Below are 16,714 nucleotides of genomic sequence, written 5' to 3'. Positions count from 1 at the left end.
GAGGGTGGCGAAACACTGGAACAGGTTGCTCAAAGAGGCGGTAGATGCCTCATCACTGGAAATACTCAAGGTCAAGTTAAATGGGGCTCCAGGTACCTGATCTGGACTAGATGACCTTTAAAGGTCCCCTCCAATCCAAACCATTCTATGATTCTAGTCTATGATTCTTAATCCTATTGACGAAGACTTCAAAAGGCCATCTAAAAAAGAAGCAGAAAACCACAGCAAAATACATTGAATAAGCAGCTCTTTGAATAGGCTTAAGAGCTGCAATTTCACATAAATATTTCCAGCACCACAAATGCACATCCTTTTTTGTAGTCTTAACAGCCTCAAGGCTATTGTTACAGGACAAAACCATGGCTTTAAGATGGGACATGAGTCAGAATCAACAATTTCACTTGGAACAGGTGTTAACTTTATCTAAACATGCTTTTGACACAGCTCAATGATCTATAACTTTTATTTCCCCAAAATGCAAGCTCTAAGAGAGAACTAGCGAGCAGACTCAGAGGCACATTTTCAGCACCTCACCTGACAAGAGGCCCAAATCAGTCAATGACAGGTCAGATATCTGAGCAAAAGCATGATTTCCATTTTCCAGTTTTGTGTGATTCCATGGGAAATGGCCTCAAGCTCCGCCAGGGGAGATTTAGGCTGGACATTAGGAAAAATTTCTTCACAGAAAGGGTCATTGGGCACTGGCACAGGCTGCCCAGGGAGGTGGTTGAGTCACCTTCCCTGGAGGTGTTTAATGCACAGGTGGACAAGGTGCTAAGGGGCATGGGTTAGTGTTTGATAAGAATGGTTGGACTCGATGATCCGGTGGGTCTCTTCCAACCTGGTTATTCTATGATTCTATGAAATGCAGAGGATATTTCCACACACTTCAGGACTTCCTTCCCCACAAGGAAGAACATAGTTACTTGTGTTGCATAGTTAACTGCCAAACATCTTTACCTGCACACTGCTGATTGCTTAAAGCTTAACTCATCACTGCCACTTCCAGGTGGATGCAAGAGGAAATCTGGCATTGTTACCTGGCACGGCCAAGGGCCACAGCCAATTCCACTACATCAACACAGCCTGCAAGAGGAGAAAGGTCAGGTGCCTCTGACTGCCAGAAGCTGGTCATCTCTATCTGGTCAGGAGACTATTGTACATAAGAACACAATTTTTAAGTTCTGATATAGTCCTGATCTAGTGGGATGTCCCTGGTCATGGCAGGGGGGTTGGAACTAGATGATCTTTAAGGTCCCTTCCAACTCTAACTATTCTACGATTCCAAGTTCAGCAGGATGTGTTTTTTACAGGAGAGAAAAAAAAAGGAGTTTTTCAAGGCTCATTAAGGAGTAAAATATTATTTTAAAAATATTATTACTTTTAACAGACAATGGAATAGAGAAAAGGCTATGAAAAAGATGGATTAACCTACAGCTAAGCTCACCTGCATGGTGGACACAAGACATTCCTGGGAAAATTAACCCAAACTAAGTAATGCCATCCATCTAAAGCAGATCTCTTAAATGAAAGCAAGACCTGGGTCATTTATAGCTACAGTGGCCTTACACTGACTAAACAGAATTCACTTCCAGAGCACATTCAGTTGCCTCCAAATACCTAAGTGCAATGCTTTTAAAAAAAAAAAAAAAAAGCCAGGGACAAATTTAATGAATTTAATTTTCACTTCTTCAGGGGTAAGGAGGACAGGTGTTGGATGGGAAAATGTTTGGAGAAGATGGCTTTCCAAACACTGAACCAAGAAGTGATGTGTAATAAACAGGGCGTGATCAAAACCAACCAGAATCAGAGACAAAAGAGCCACCGTATAAAATGAATGTTCCAGCAAAGGTACCACATCTCTCCACAGCAGCGCTGCAGCAATTTCTTTGCCCTCAGTTCTAAACTGCTTAAATTCCTCCATAGGGAGGAGACAAGCAAGCTACCACTAAATCCTTGTAAAGAATACACTGCTCATCAGGCACGCCCCTCAGAACAGACAGCTGATTGCTTTACTAACACTTTTTCAATTAATTTCTACCTGTGTTTAGATGAAGGGCAGACCCAGTGAAATCAAAGTGAATCACCTTGGTAATTTTGCTTTTTAAATACATTTAAATAGCATATGATAATCTTTATGTTGAGTTAATTACTTAAGTTTTATTACTTTTGCTGTATCTTTTTATTTATAATTTTATCGTGGCATTTTATAGAACATAAAGCATTTTACATGTCTTAATTCCACGTGCCACTAATTAAAAAGCTTCCAAAAATGAGTTAAGCAGTTGTTGTATGAAGGCAATATTGCAGACAGTGAGTGAGCCAAATCAGCTGCTTGGGGGTGGTCAAAACATCAATCAAAATTTTAGGATTAGTATAATTCTGTCAGAAGTCACTTCCACAAGAGAACCTTTTCCCCACCTTCTAGTGGCTTTCAGCACTGAACAAACTGAGCAAGAGGAGTAATTGTAAAGAAAATACTATTTGTTCCAGAAGAGGCTACTGTTGTCTAATGCTGCTTCCAAACAGTGAGCTTTCACAAACTCGTTCCAAGTGCTTAGCTCATGACTTCCGTCCGTGTAGCAGTTCAAATTCAGTCCTTTGGCAACAAATTTATAACACGTGCTTTTTTTTTTTTTTAAATTCTTTGAATGCAAGTAAATACTATACTCAGATCTTAGTAAGTTTTATTTGTATATTTCCCTAATGTAATTTTTAAATTAAAAATTTCCCCATTCTGTTCTCTACAGTCTTAAGACAAACATTCCCTCTAAGTTCCCACACTCCACGCCAATAAACCACACTGAAAACAGATTAACCTTTTGTCTAGTCTTATCACTGAGAACCTTTGTACAACATAATACAAAAAGTACTCCCTACCTCTTAGGGAACATTAAGTACAGAATGGCAAAAAAATTACCATAAATGTCATTTAATTCACAATGTTGAACCTCATTTTTAAACACTAAGAGCCACCTAAAGTGGAAGGTGTTTCTGCCCATGGCACGGGGATTGGAACTGAATGATCTTTAAGGTCCTTTCCAACCCAAACCACTCTATGATAATACATGTGTTCTCACAACCTTGCACACTTTTTAATAACCGTCATTTATTTCAGCATAGCAAATAAGATTCTTCTATCCTCTCAGAGTCCCTCCTACTAGAAGGAAAATCTAAAACCAGATACTTGGGTAAGTCTTCTTAAATATCAAACTAGATTTCTTATTAACATTTTGCAAAACACTTATTTAATAAATGTTTGTCAGTCTGTTTTTTTCCCCCTGCATCACAGTGTTCACTTGTCTATGTTTTAAACTTTTATGTCACCCATGCAGACTTTGACACCTACAGGTTGACGAGTCCACAGCAGAGACAGCTGACCAACTCATGAAACAGCCCGCAAATGACTGCCTCAGGTTTTTAGGCAATTATAAAAAAAAAAAAAAAATAAATGGTGCTGGTTAACAGTTTCAAGAGCAAGGGTGAAACAGAAGCTGTAAACTGACCTTCACTGAGGCTTCCTTACTTGCTTCTAAAAAAAAAAAAAATTAAAAAAACCCCTAAATTATGAAGGCTAAGGGCCATGACTTAAATCTTCCATATTCTTTGTTTTTTCCCTGAAAATGTAGTAAAGAGATCTCTTAAAAAATACACAGGTGATATGTAGACAAGTACTTTTGTGAAGACTGTTAAATGCAATTTTATGATAGACTTATTTTTCAAGGTAATTATTCACAGTGTAATCTTACAGTCAAAGACATGCCCAATTTTTTTTTTCAAACAGAGCTTTGTAGTTTTATCATTGTTTATTCCAGGAAATTAAAACAGAGTCAAATACATGAAGAGCCTCATCCTTCACCCACTGAATTAAACAGCTTTGCAACAGGATCAAACTGGGAAACAGAATGAAGCGAGGAATAGTCCATCTTGATAAGGGTTTCATTAATGGCAATTCAAAATGCTATCTCTTCTAGCTGCTGATAAAAATATTTGCACAACTAATGTGCTTATGTTGTGGTATCTATACAACCATACTAGGTAATATGCAGAATACAAAACAACAATTTTCACAACTGTTTATATTTCAATTTCCTATAGAGCAGAGCTGAAAAAATATCTTCCATTACAGAAGACTTAAATTTATTCTTAGACTGACATGCTTCATTAATTAGTACTTGCAGAGAAGTGGCCAATTACTATTTTAATTTATCTCAACGTAGGTTTTCCTATGAGTATATTTTCTTATTAGATATTCCCCTATTCCAAGCATACACCTTTGTGCAGGGAGATAGAGAGATGAGTAGTCACAACAAGCATGACTCCAAGAAGCCCCTGGATGGTGTCCCAGAACTACGTCGCGTACACTGAAGCGTAGAAGGGAGTTAAAAAGCTGAAGGGCTTTCTGCCCATGCATGTTTCCATGAGGGAAAAGGTTGCAGCAAGTTCAGACCGCTTCTGGCATACAGTTTTCAGGTAATGGACTACCTGAACATGATCTTGTATTTTCACTGTGGCCTCTTGAGAAGAGATAGAGGACAAGAGAAAGTCCTTTGCATGTCATTTTCAGAACTCTAGTTGAAAAACCACGAGCAGCAGTGCATGCAGTCAGTCTAAGGGAAAGGAGACCCTAAGAAATGCTGCAAGAAAACTGGTGCGCGATTGTCATACAGGTGATGGGGAAAAGCTGAGGGTCTTGAAAGGCAGCACATCTGGTAAACAAGTATGTTACAGAAACACTTTCCCAGTTTCAGTGTTTTCATAGTCAGTGTAAGCCAACACAATAGAATGAGACATCCTTAAGACCCTAGGTTTTCTCACAGTTGAAGAGGAATCCACAACCACACTCAAACTCCAAAACAATCAGGAACCAGACAAGAAAATTAAGCATGTTGCTGAGTTTCAAAACACATTCTAAGAAATTTCAGGCCAACAAGTTTAAAGTTACTTTCCCAGAGAGAGCAGTCTAAGGCAGACAACACTCAAGTTCCTCCTCTTACTTCCCAGCCTCTAAACCAAAGGACGTTCACAGAGGAATCTTCTGTGATTACAGGAGTCTGTTGCAAAGAAAGGCGTCAGAGTAAGTTTATCAGGGCCAAAACACTCCTTCCTAATTCCTACCTTGGAAAACTTTAAAGGAACAACTCCACAGTCACATGCTAACCTAGATAATTTGTGTGTCTCTCCCCCCCTTCCCCTTTTCACCACCTTGCAGCAGAATTAGTGACTGCTCAAGCTCAGTTGCAATCAAATATCAAACCATGGCCTTGGGCAGGTGATGAGAAGCCAGAGAGCTTCAATCATTATTGTTAGAAACTTTGCAAATGAAAAAACCAATCCAACAAGAAGCACGTCCTTAAATTCCATCCTAAAGTTATGAAAGCCATACCTTTTTAATGAAAGTTTACCTACTCCAAATGACAGATTGTGGTTCATTCAGGCAATATAATCCCCCCCACAGACCTACTCTACATCAGAAATATATTAGCACCCAATATTTCTCCTATCTGTATGTCCTTCTTCTATCTGTCAGCTGAAAATGTTGGCTTTCACTGTGGTAGATTACTTCCAAGTCATATAATTAGCACTGCTTTGGCTGTTAAATTCTTCTCTTAAAATAAGAACAGGGTAACAAGAAAAAATTATTCTAGTGTTTCTGCCTGTTCCGAACCTTGCTTGTTAGAGGTCATTTTCATTGTTTCTTATCTCGTGAAAGCACACGACAGCACAAATATACACCCAAGCAGTTGCCACCTCATTTCTGCAGCCATACCACACACTGCAAAGCAAGAACCTGGTGTTCTGAACAGGAATCCTGCGACCAACACATTGCTCGACAGCCAGGCTGCACATCACTGCAATCCACACAAGAGTAGATCACGAAATCTTGAAGTCAAATTACACCATTCCAATAACTCCTCTTTTTTCCTTCTCTATCCTCCTTTTACAAGCTACTTCTCTCAAAAATAAGCAGTGTCAGGCAACATAAGGGAAGCACTGTAGCCATGATATATATATATAAAAAAGAGGGCTTTTGTGAACACGTCTAACACTGGTATTTCAGAAGAGACAGCAAGGGCACCCACAGCATAGAAGGCTGAACTCCAGCAGACACTTCTGAGATCTTTTCTGCAGGCACATTCATTCTGTTCTTGGGCTCAGTTTGTGCTGCCACAAGACCGAGCTTCAGGCCTAGGAGATTTATTTCTGCCTGTGGTCATTCAGGAGGCAAAGAGCCAATTTTCTAAAAGTTGAATGACAGTTCCAAAAAGACTTTGCAACACCTCCAACAGGCATGGAGGAGAGCGCTGCTAATACTGGCACGGCAAGCTTCCAGGGAAGGGGAGCTGAACTTCTCCCCAGCAGACTCCACAGACACCACTGGCATTGCTATTCCTCCCATCATTCGAACAGATACTATTTCTTTGGCTTATGTAAGTTCCAGTGAAGAGCTTTATAGAAGGAAATCTATCCCATTGCCCCCCCATGTAAGGGGTTGGATGTCAAGACAGGAAACCAGTGTGATACCATAAATGCTTACACTATTTTCTACAGCCATTGCAACAGCAAAGGAGTCTTCCAGCTGAAGCTTAAGTTGAAATGCAAAGACAGAATTTTTACCAGTCACGCTAATTTTTCAGCAAAATTCTTCTGCCACTTGTGGACACAGAGTCATGAACCATGGTACTTCTGCTTAGATGCTAGGAGTTATCTTTAATTATGTATCCAATAAGCTTAATACTGCAGTGATTACTAAAGCAGTTTCAACATCTACGCAAAGCACTGCAGGCATTTTATGAACCTTCAGGTGAGGAAACCTCACAACTAATCTGCTCAAATGCAGACTAGGAAAATCATCACACTTTTTAAAAATGCTTATGTTAAGTGTTTTGAGGATAAAAAAAATATATATACTTTTGCTCAAAACTGTTCTTTGTATCTGTAGGTAGATAAACAGCAGGAAGTACCCTCCTCTATATTATTCAGTGTTAGTTCAAGACTATAGACGCTGGGATAGTCACCTTCCCGTGCTGTAGAAAGGTGCAGCAGGTAGAAAAAGGAACAAAAGTCTTGAAGTCATTGCAGACAGAGCTCCACAGAGTTGCTAGACATCTGTTGGTTTTTGGATGATCCTTGACTATGAAGCTCTGAAGTTCATCAGAAGAGCTTTGCTAATCATTCATAGTGACAATGTGTGACTTCCTAACCATTTTCGTCCTCCTTGTTCTCGTTCTAGTTCTTTACAAATCCCGTCCTCACCTTTCTTTTACTCTCATCAAGAGATCTTCTCCTGAGTTCCACTTCTTCAGGAGCAGATTAAATTGACTATTTACAGCCTGATTGCAGCAATTATTATTTGTTAAACTTATGGTAAAAAGCATAAATAAATGTCTATGGATAAGTCATAAAACGTTACTTATTCTTTACTTGAAAAGTTCTGTTTCAATAGACTTCTTATTTTGTGATCTAGCCAGTGTTAAGTAATCTTTAAATGGCTGGTGCTTGTGGATGGAAAGAAACAGAAAACATCATGGGGTAGGAGTGGAAGAAATAAATGAGCTGGGTAGTTACTATAGCCTCAGGAATGATGCAGGACAGTAGTGGCATATGTAACCTTACAGGTGACAGAGAAATAAGAAGAAAAAGTGTTGTTCTGTAAGTTCTAGAATTAAAGGACGCTATTTAAAAAAGCAACAGATAAAGCAGAGCTGTAAAACAAAATACCGTTCCCAGAACGGAGACAGGAGCAAAGGAAAGTTATCAGGCAGTACTGATACAGGACTCTAATTTGGCAAAGAGACTGCACAGCAACACAACATTAAGTGTTAAGATCTCTTCCTATTGATCCTCGTATTTTAGCAAAGACAGCAAAAACTGAACAGAACTTTGCAGTCACAAAGGAGTGGAGGCGAGGGGTAGGGAATTCCACTAACGTTTCTGAAGTGTCCTTGTACCATGACTCAGGATATTTCTCCAATTCAAAACAGTGAGTAATAACACAGCCAGAAAAATAATGTTAGCATGTTGTTTTTCTTCATCTGCTTATTTTATGTGTGCTTTTCCTTCATTTTAACCTGCCACCAACACTTTGCGTGTTGATGCTGGCAAGAGAATGAAGTGTTAGCAGAACCAGAGAAAAAGCAACACACATCACATAAGAGATCTGAAGCAGGGAAGAGCCATTGACTTTGCATAGACTGCCCTCCCACTATCATGACCAACAGAGAGACGAAGCAGATGACCTAAAGATGAGACAGGGAAGGAGAGAATACAAATTACCCCTAACATTTTACAAAACTGATTCTGCAGCAACAGATTTAAATTACTACACTGTGCATTCGTCACAGACTATGTTGGCATATAAATAACTACAGAACTTCCTGAAAGCGTTTTCCCCCCACATCAATTCAGCTGTCTATTATTCAAGTAGATCCTCTGGCTTTAAGCTAGGAAGATCCTTGGTCTCTTGTCCTGGCTGCTGCAAGATGACCAGATACCTGAAAGGAAGGTTCAACTTCCCCCCTGTTAGAGGTATCACTATAGACAGAGCTAGCAAAATACAGAGAACAAACAGCAAAATCTTGAAGCAAAACACTGAATTCTTCACAATAGTAGAAATTCTGTAACCTCTAAAAAGGATCGTTTTGGCCTCAATGCTTTAACTACTGCAATTTTATTCTTGTTTTATCATGCTGACTAGAATCCTTGCTTGTGTCCCCTTTTCTTCATGAAGGTATTGTTCTAACTTCACTTTACCAACGTGAAAAAAAGCCCCAGATGTACCCACGTTTTCTCCTCATCAGTGAATAGAAATGAAGATTTCAGCACAAAGTGAAAGCAAATTTCAAGTATGATTGCAGAATGATCAAGAATAACTTAGAAGCAAACGCTCACCAGCTGGAAATAGGAAGGCCATTAAGTGAAAGTCCATTGTTTGAAACTTAGAAACATTAAAAATTTAAGATCACTTCACAACAGTTCCGGACATAGCGATAAACGGACTGACCCATGCAAACAGAGTTATATACAAAACCTGAACACTCACAGAGCTCTCCTAACGTGAGTCAGTTTACAATTAAGAGGCATTCATTCCTATACTGGGCCAGGAAAGCTTCGCCCATCCCTGCAAACATGGTTCTGAAGTTTAACAACATAAGCATAAGCAATGTGGTTTATTTTTTTCTTGTATTACTGAAAATCCCAGTTTTGGAACAGGCAAACCTTTGCTTTACACCTCAAAATTCAAATACAGTTTCTGTAATTCAGCAGGAAAAATATCTAAGTGATCAGGCTGCCCAAAATAGTAAAGCTTTAGTCCCATAAGCAACAATCTGCTTTCATGGTACTGTTCACTCAATTCACATACATACATTAGTGTAGAAATAATCAACAAGAATCTAAGATTATATTCAATTCACAATAAAGAGCATCTCATTATTATATGTGCTTCAGCTGACAAGTACTTCCTCAATGTACAAAGATACTACAGACTATTTTGCCCTTCGCTTATTTGCATATCACTGCTTCCTTTTCAACTGTCTGCACTCACACAGTTGGCTACAAGACTCTCCTTCCTTCGTCTCCCAGCTGCTCAGTCCCACCACTCTTCCATTAGCTTCATTAGTGTTGAGCTGGGTCAGTGTTGTGTAATTCATCAACACCTGAGCAATCGCAACTGAATCAGCAAGGTTAAACTGGTATAATTCCCACCTGTTGGCAAGAGTGCTGGTGTCATTACGAAGGAGAGGAATAACAACTTTCCCTCATATTTCACAGCTTAAATATTTAGATAGGGTAACACCAAGTCACCTTATTTCAGATTCATCTTCAAATGCCAGATTAGAACTCACTCTCCACCCCCAACAACAAATAAAAACAAACCCCCCAAGAATCAGCATTGTAAGCATGCTCTCAGGACTCAGCAACGGACTGCTTTGTCTATTGTTTTATTGATGTGAAACGATTTGTGATTGGTATTATGATACAGGTTATTTAAACACAAACATTATAAATAACTTCGAAATGGTTAGTCACTGTAACCACGGCAACGAGTCTCCCACTCAATTTCCAGAAATAGGAATAGAGGAACAGAGGTAAGAACAAAATAAAAAGTTAGCAGGGGTAAGAGAACAAATGATCAAATATTAGCTTGAACTCAGAAAGGCCCAGCTGACTAGAGAAAATAAAAAGGTACAGCACTTGAAAAACAAACTAGCTACTAGAAGATGAAGTGGAGGATATGAACGCCAGTCATCTTATTCCGCAACCCATTTCAGTGAATGGAAAGAAACAAGGATATAAATTTGGGAATGCAACAATCCACACCAGAGAGCAATTTCTAGTTCAGAACCTCAACAGCTATCAGTTTTCTGCAGGAATCATCGACTTTTTTGTGGGTGCTAAGGAAGTCACTTCTTCATAGGCGTGCACGTATTTGCCTTGATTTTTTTTCCCCCCAATATTTGCCTCCAAGTAACGGTCCCAAACCTTTGATGCTATCTACATGAACAGACCTTTATACCCTCACAGAAAGCTACTGAGTTAACAGGATCTGCTATAAGGACCTGACTGCAGAATCAAGGCTTGAAGGCTTGCTTTGTTTCTCCCTCATCTTTTTTTTTTTTTTCAGTTTCCTTTAAAAAAAAAAAAAGTTTACTTTCTTCACTGAGAAGAACTGCTTGTTCACAAGTCAGAAGTTCCCAAGTTATCATTAGGGAATCTGATCCTCCAAAACGCACAGGTGATAGAACCAGGTTCTCTCAACACATTCAACTGGAAGGGCTAGTAATGACTTTGTATAACAAGATAAATGGAGTTCAAGTTACTCAAAGTTTTCCATCAATTAAAGAAACTTATTGTTCCAGTACATGTGACTTCTTAGCATGGGAACATGAGAATTAACAGTGAGACATATAGTATCTCAGTAACTAAATTAGGAAGTTGTAATACTTATCTTGTCTAATGTTAAAACAGATCAGATGCAAATTTTAGGAGGCATGTGTGGTGGAGAATTGAGCGCAAGGAGTTGTCCTCAGCTTCAATAAAATTCCTGAAAGTTGAGGTTGTTTTTTTTCTAGGAACAGTAACTTCTACCAAGAAAAAGGTTGAATGCATCTCATTAGCCTATGTCTAAACAGAATTTGTAGAGCAATACCACCTAATTTCATTCCCACCATATCCCTCCCTCATCGAACAGCAGCAGCTCCTTTTCATCACCACAGGAGACCATTCCTTCTCTTAGTGTAACAAGGAACTAGTCAGGACATTTATTCTTGGCATGTATTCTAAAAGAATGAAGTCTAACACTGGCAGTAATGAAAATAGCAACCATAGAGGCATTCAGAGTGTTCACTATGACACTGCAAACATTTATTTAACTGCCAATTGAACAAGATCCATCTTAGCTACAAGAAAGATATAAATGGGCAATAAAGAAGTTGGTGCTTTCACTGTTCAAGGACTTTCAAGATAAGTGGTCACTCTAATATACTCATGCAGTTGTTCATACTCTGATCCTTTCCACTCACATCTAACTTCTGGGAATAAATGCATTGCCTTATACGCAGTCTGGTAGTCATACAGGAAAAACCCATACAAATTCTTCTCAAAATGTCCATGGTTACAAGCCCTAAGATTTCTTCTTACTACATATTTAGGACTCAAAGAAAACACATGTAGTTAAAACTATGATGCACTGAAAGAAAAAGATAGAGCTTTACCAACTATAACTAAACTGTATCCAATGAGCTTTGCCAGGAATTGTTACAGGGCTGATACCTTCCTTTCGTTTTGCAGTAGTAGTTTTCATCAGAGCTTCATCTATTTCAACAAAACTCTACTGAAATGTAGGCTTAAGATAGCCTAAAAGATGACCTGCAGATATGCAGGTAAGGCTTATAAGAGAAAAGCGATGAAGCCCTCTGTTGTTAAGCAACCCACGTATCAGCTACCTACTAAGAAAAAACTGGGCTGTCAATTACTCCTTACGTGTACGAGACACTAACCTGGAAGCTTTAAAGATACATACCTGTTCTGGGGAACAGTTAACACACCTAGAAACTATAACTGAATAGCAGAAAAATCCTAGAAGACACACAGCCTTTCAGTTAGCTCTGCAGAGTTGAAAGGAGACCAAGATATACCATCACAGAAACTCACAAGCAAGATACTCCTTTTCCTCTCTTCCCCCCTAAAAAATGTCAGACAAAACACCAGTGAACCCTGACCTAATCTTCACTTTGAATGCAGTTTCTTACGGGAAAGCACCACTGCATTTCTACTTCTTCTGTAGCCTCCCTCTCACTATGTATTTTACCAGTTAAAGCAGCTCCTCATCTAGAAGAGCCTGGTAAACAAACATCGATCTATGAAGACAGTAGGAAGGCAAGCAAAGTGAAAAGCAAGTATCTTAATTGCAAGGCATCCTTACTATATTTTTCGTCTCTACCTTGAAAGGCTTAACCATTGATGGCAGAATTTGCATATTTTGTTCCTCTGTTTTTTTAAGAAAAAAGTCCATCCAACATTGCACAACGAACCAAGAGCAGTGGGAACAATCTACAGCTACTAACTTGATACTTGAATGATTGCTCTTTCAATCCCAGAGTTAAAGTTTGCTGTTGAGCATCACACATACCAACTGTGCTCAATATAGTTCAATTTGGATCCAAATGCAATTTTTACAAATATGACTTATGGGGTTTTTTTGATTCCTCATGCACTTTGAAAACAAAAGTAAGTCACTTCTGAAATTGCAATGTACACCCCAAATTATTTCAGAACTTGGAAAGACATTCCTACCTCATAGGATTGCACAGCAATAAAGCTCATGCAGTGTCAATACAAATTTGTAGAGAAGGTACTGCTGGCTGCTTGCTGAACCCACGGAAAGGCCTACTCTTCTCAGTGCATGGAAAACCTTTATTCTGAATGTTAAAAGTATCGAACCAGCCTCTAAAGACAACCAAATATTTGAGCTTCACAAACACATCAAGCATCAAAATTTTGTTTATCAGTGTACTAAGTAAATTAAATCAACTGTAAGTAGAACTTGGATTTCCCCCTCCGAGCTCAACTAAGAGTCTCAGTGGAATTCCTCACCTTGCTGTAAGTTCTCAAGCGCTACTTTTACACTAGCTTGCAGTAACATAAAATAATAAGGTAAACCAAGCTTAAGAAAACAGCAAGCTGCTTGTATGCCCAAAGTCTGCCTCTCCCCAGCACAGTTCAGACATTTAAATAAGTAACACAGAGCCCTTCTACATTATCAAAGAAGAAAATCAACAGGTTTATGGTGACTGTAGAAGAAAAATAAGCTTGAGAATTACATGAAAGTAATACTTGATTTAGTAGAACTCTTGTTCCAGAAAGTTATTAATCTGTCTGGCTGCCGTAGAAGGAAATTAGCAAGTCACTTCCCTCTTTCACACCAGCTGAACAGTACAAACAACAGAGCAGCCTTTGCGCTCCCCCATGAAACGCAGCCACCACCGACTTCATTCACCAAAGAGACTACAAACGACATGACAATTTACTTTATTCTAAGTGAACGCATCAGTATGAAGCAAAGTAGATGGTTCCAGCTAACAAGAAGCATGCTTCATAAATTACTGCAGATAAACACCTCTATTTTCATATAGTACCACAGGCTGGTTTTTGTAATGAGCAGGTGGCGTCACAATCTTAGTGCAGCATCTAGTCCTGAAGTCAAGACATCCTGCAGCACATTGCCTAAGAACAGTGACCTGGAGAAACTCTCTGCAATTAGCAACACAGAGATTGTTCACGTTAAAAATTATTCCTCGTGATTTTTGATATTCTTTAAGAAGGCAATTTTAACAGAATTTAGATTGTAAGAACTGATTCATCAAACACCTGACACTTACCCAGCAGAAATAGAGCTGCTGCTAAAAATCACTCTCTCTACAAAAGCCTCTTCAAACCAGCACTCCTTTCCCTCCTCTGCCTGCCCCCTACTACTCCCCTTTTATGGGAAAGGATACATCAGTTCCCAGTGCATCAGAGCATCTTTACAGATCAATGAAACCTCTGAAAAAAAAATCCACCTCATACTTCTGGATTAAAACTTGCATGACAATAGAAGTGAAAGCCTCATGTGCTTTACTCTGTCAGACCAAGTGGTCCCATACAGTCAAGCATTTCACCTCAGCACCAGTCAATAGCAGGATCCTTCTCAGAAGAAAAGTTCTGAAACACGGTACTTCACCTTAGCGTATTTATGATGTGGGTTTTCCTAGTTATTTCACCATGATTACTTGTAGAAGAGTTGTACTTCTTGGCTGTAACAGAAGGGTTTATTTAACAGAAGGAGTGAACAAGTGTTCGTTTCTGTGGAGAGCCTCCAAAAGAAGAACAGTAATGAAGCCTAAAAAGAAGCCCATGTGTATTTCAGGTCCGCGAATGTTGCTCATTCATACTCAAAGTTCTGAAAAAAAATGACACTTCACTAACTTTAAGGAAATCAATACAGAAGGACATAAAGATCCTAGCTCCAAATTGATTAACACCTTTGAGAAGAAAATCCCAAGGTACCATGCAGCCCAAGCGTAAGAAGACAGAGGAACATGCAGACTGATGGAAGGACTAGCAGGTAAGGATGAGCTGACACTGATCCGCGTAATAAACAGGATACCAGTTGCCTAACCACTGCCAAGTTCCCAAGTGGCTGTTCTTCTGTGGGGCTTTTCTGGGGATGGTGAGGTCTCCAAGCATTACAGCCGGTTATGTTAAGGAAGAGCATCCAGGACACCAATAGCATGTGAGTTTTTACATAGAATTTCATTCAGCACACATGAAAACATGAGAAAATAAATTTTCTAGCAAGCATCTTTTTACACACGACTAACTGGCAGTGCAGACCCTCCCACCTTTGTATCCTGATACTGCGAAGGAGACAATAGGTAGGACAGGGGAGACGCCAGGAAAGGACAGAGCAGCCAAGACAAGTATTTTTCATAAGCCTGAATGGAAACCGAAGAGTCTAGCGAACAAAGAAGGGTGTGATGTGATGGGATGCGATGGGATGGAAGCAACAAACCACCGAAGGCACGAAAAGCCTCCCGCTTCCCAGAAGGGGAGCAGGGACCCGGGGAAGGGAGATGACAGGACCAGGGAGGAGGAGAAGGATACACCAGCCGAACAAAAGATGTTAAAGGCCTGGCCAGGAAAGGTGCTGCGGGAAGGGACGCTCCCCAGCCAAGGGCAGCGCTGCCTCGGCGCGGAGCCAGCCCCGCTCCGCGGCCCCTCGCACCGGGCACCTCCCCGAACGCGGGGCCACCTGTTGGGACCGGGACCTGCGCGGGGCCGCCGCTGCCCGCCCACCGGGGGCACCGGGAGAGTACGGGGTGGGGGGCACCGGGGACGTATTGGGCGGGGGGGGGGGGGGGCAGCGGGAGAGCGCGGGGGCTACCGAGAGAGCCCGGTGAGGGGGGGGCAGTGGGAATGCAAGCGGGAGGCACCGGGGAGAGCGCACTTCGAGGGGTGGGGGAGGCACCGGGAGCGCACGGCGGCGCCTCTCCACGCCTCCCGGTCCCCGCCGGGCCGCGGCAGCAGCCATGCTGCCTCCCCCTGCCCGCCGCCTGTCGCACACGCACACCGAGCAGGAGCGGGGCGGGGAAAAGGCGCGAAGCCGCCGCGCCCGCCGGCACCCGGGAGGGCCCGGGGGGGAGCGGGGGCGACGGCAGGCGTTGCGTTGCGTTGCCTTACGCTACGTGGCGTGGCGCCGCGCTACTCACCTGCTCGCGGAGTTTGAGGAACACCATGGCCAGACCGCCCGCACCGCCCGCACCACCCGCCGCCGCCGCCGCCGCCCGGGCTCCGCGCGCCGCCACGCCCCCTTCCGCGGCCACGCCCCCTTAGGCCACGCCCCCTCCTCCCGCCGCTGGCACCGCCCCGCGCTGAGCTCGCGGGGGAGGCGGGGACTCGCGGTGGCCACGCCCCCTTCAGAAGCCACGCCCCCCCCGCGGCTTCCTGAATTAACCGCCCGCCGGCATCAAAGGCGCGCGCCAGCCCCAGGCCCCGCCCCCCGCCCCCGAGGGCGGCGCTGATTGGCGGGGCGGGAGGGGTCGTAGGTCCCTTAGGGGTCGTAGGTGGTTTCCCTGGGCGTGGGCTCGGTGACCTGGCGAGAAAAGCTCCTGCCTGCCAACATCCCGGGGAGGTGGTTGAGTCGCCGTCCCTGGAGGTGTTTACAGGACGGGTAGATGGGGTGTTCAGGCACAGGGTTTAGTGGCAGGTAGGAATGGTTGGACTCGGTGGTCCAAAAGGTGTTTTCCAAACTAATGATTCTGTGGTTCTGTGATCCCAGCACGCAGAAAACTGGGCATGGGACAATGGGGGACCCTGTCATGCGAAAAACTTCAAGATCATCAAGACCGTACCTGTCCACTACTAAACCAGATCCCTGAGCGCCTCATCTGCCTGTCTTCTCAGCACCTCCGGGGTGTCTGGAGAAGAGGAGGCTGAGGGGAGACCTCATTGCTCTCTACAACTACCTGAAAGGAGGTTGTAGAGAGGAGGGTGCTGGCCTCTTCTCCCAAGTGACAGGGGACAGGACAAGAGGGAATGGCCTCAAGCTCTGCCAGGGGAGGTTCAGGCTGGACATTAGGAAAAAATTCTTCACAGAAAGGGTCATTGGGCACTGGAACAGGCTGCCCAGGGAGGGGGTTGATTCACCTTCCCTGGAGGTGTTTAAGGGACG

General features: G+C 42.2%; 1 protein-coding gene across 1 annotated transcript in view; it reads right to left on the bottom strand.

Moving 5' to 3' along the window:
* Window positions 1–15,824, bottom strand: part of ANKRD28 (ankyrin repeat domain 28) — a 120,971-nt gene extending 105,147 nt beyond the window's left edge. The window contains exon 1 of the mRNA XM_069860191.1: window positions 15,753–15,824. Within this exon, the coding sequence (XP_069716292.1) occupies window positions 15,753–15,779 (27 nt within the window). The 5' untranslated portion in view covers window positions 15,780–15,824. The remainder of the gene's footprint in view (window positions 1–15,752) is intronic.
* Between the last annotated feature and the right edge of the window lie 890 nt (window positions 15,825–16,714).

This window comes from Phaenicophaeus curvirostris, chromosome 6 (genome assembly GCF_032191515.1).
Source record: "Phaenicophaeus curvirostris isolate KB17595 chromosome 6, BPBGC_Pcur_1.0, whole genome shotgun sequence".
Classification (NCBI taxonomy): domain Eukaryota; kingdom Metazoa; phylum Chordata; class Aves; order Cuculiformes; family Cuculidae; genus Phaenicophaeus; species Phaenicophaeus curvirostris.
This window is presented reverse-complemented; position numbering and strand designations above follow the sequence as displayed.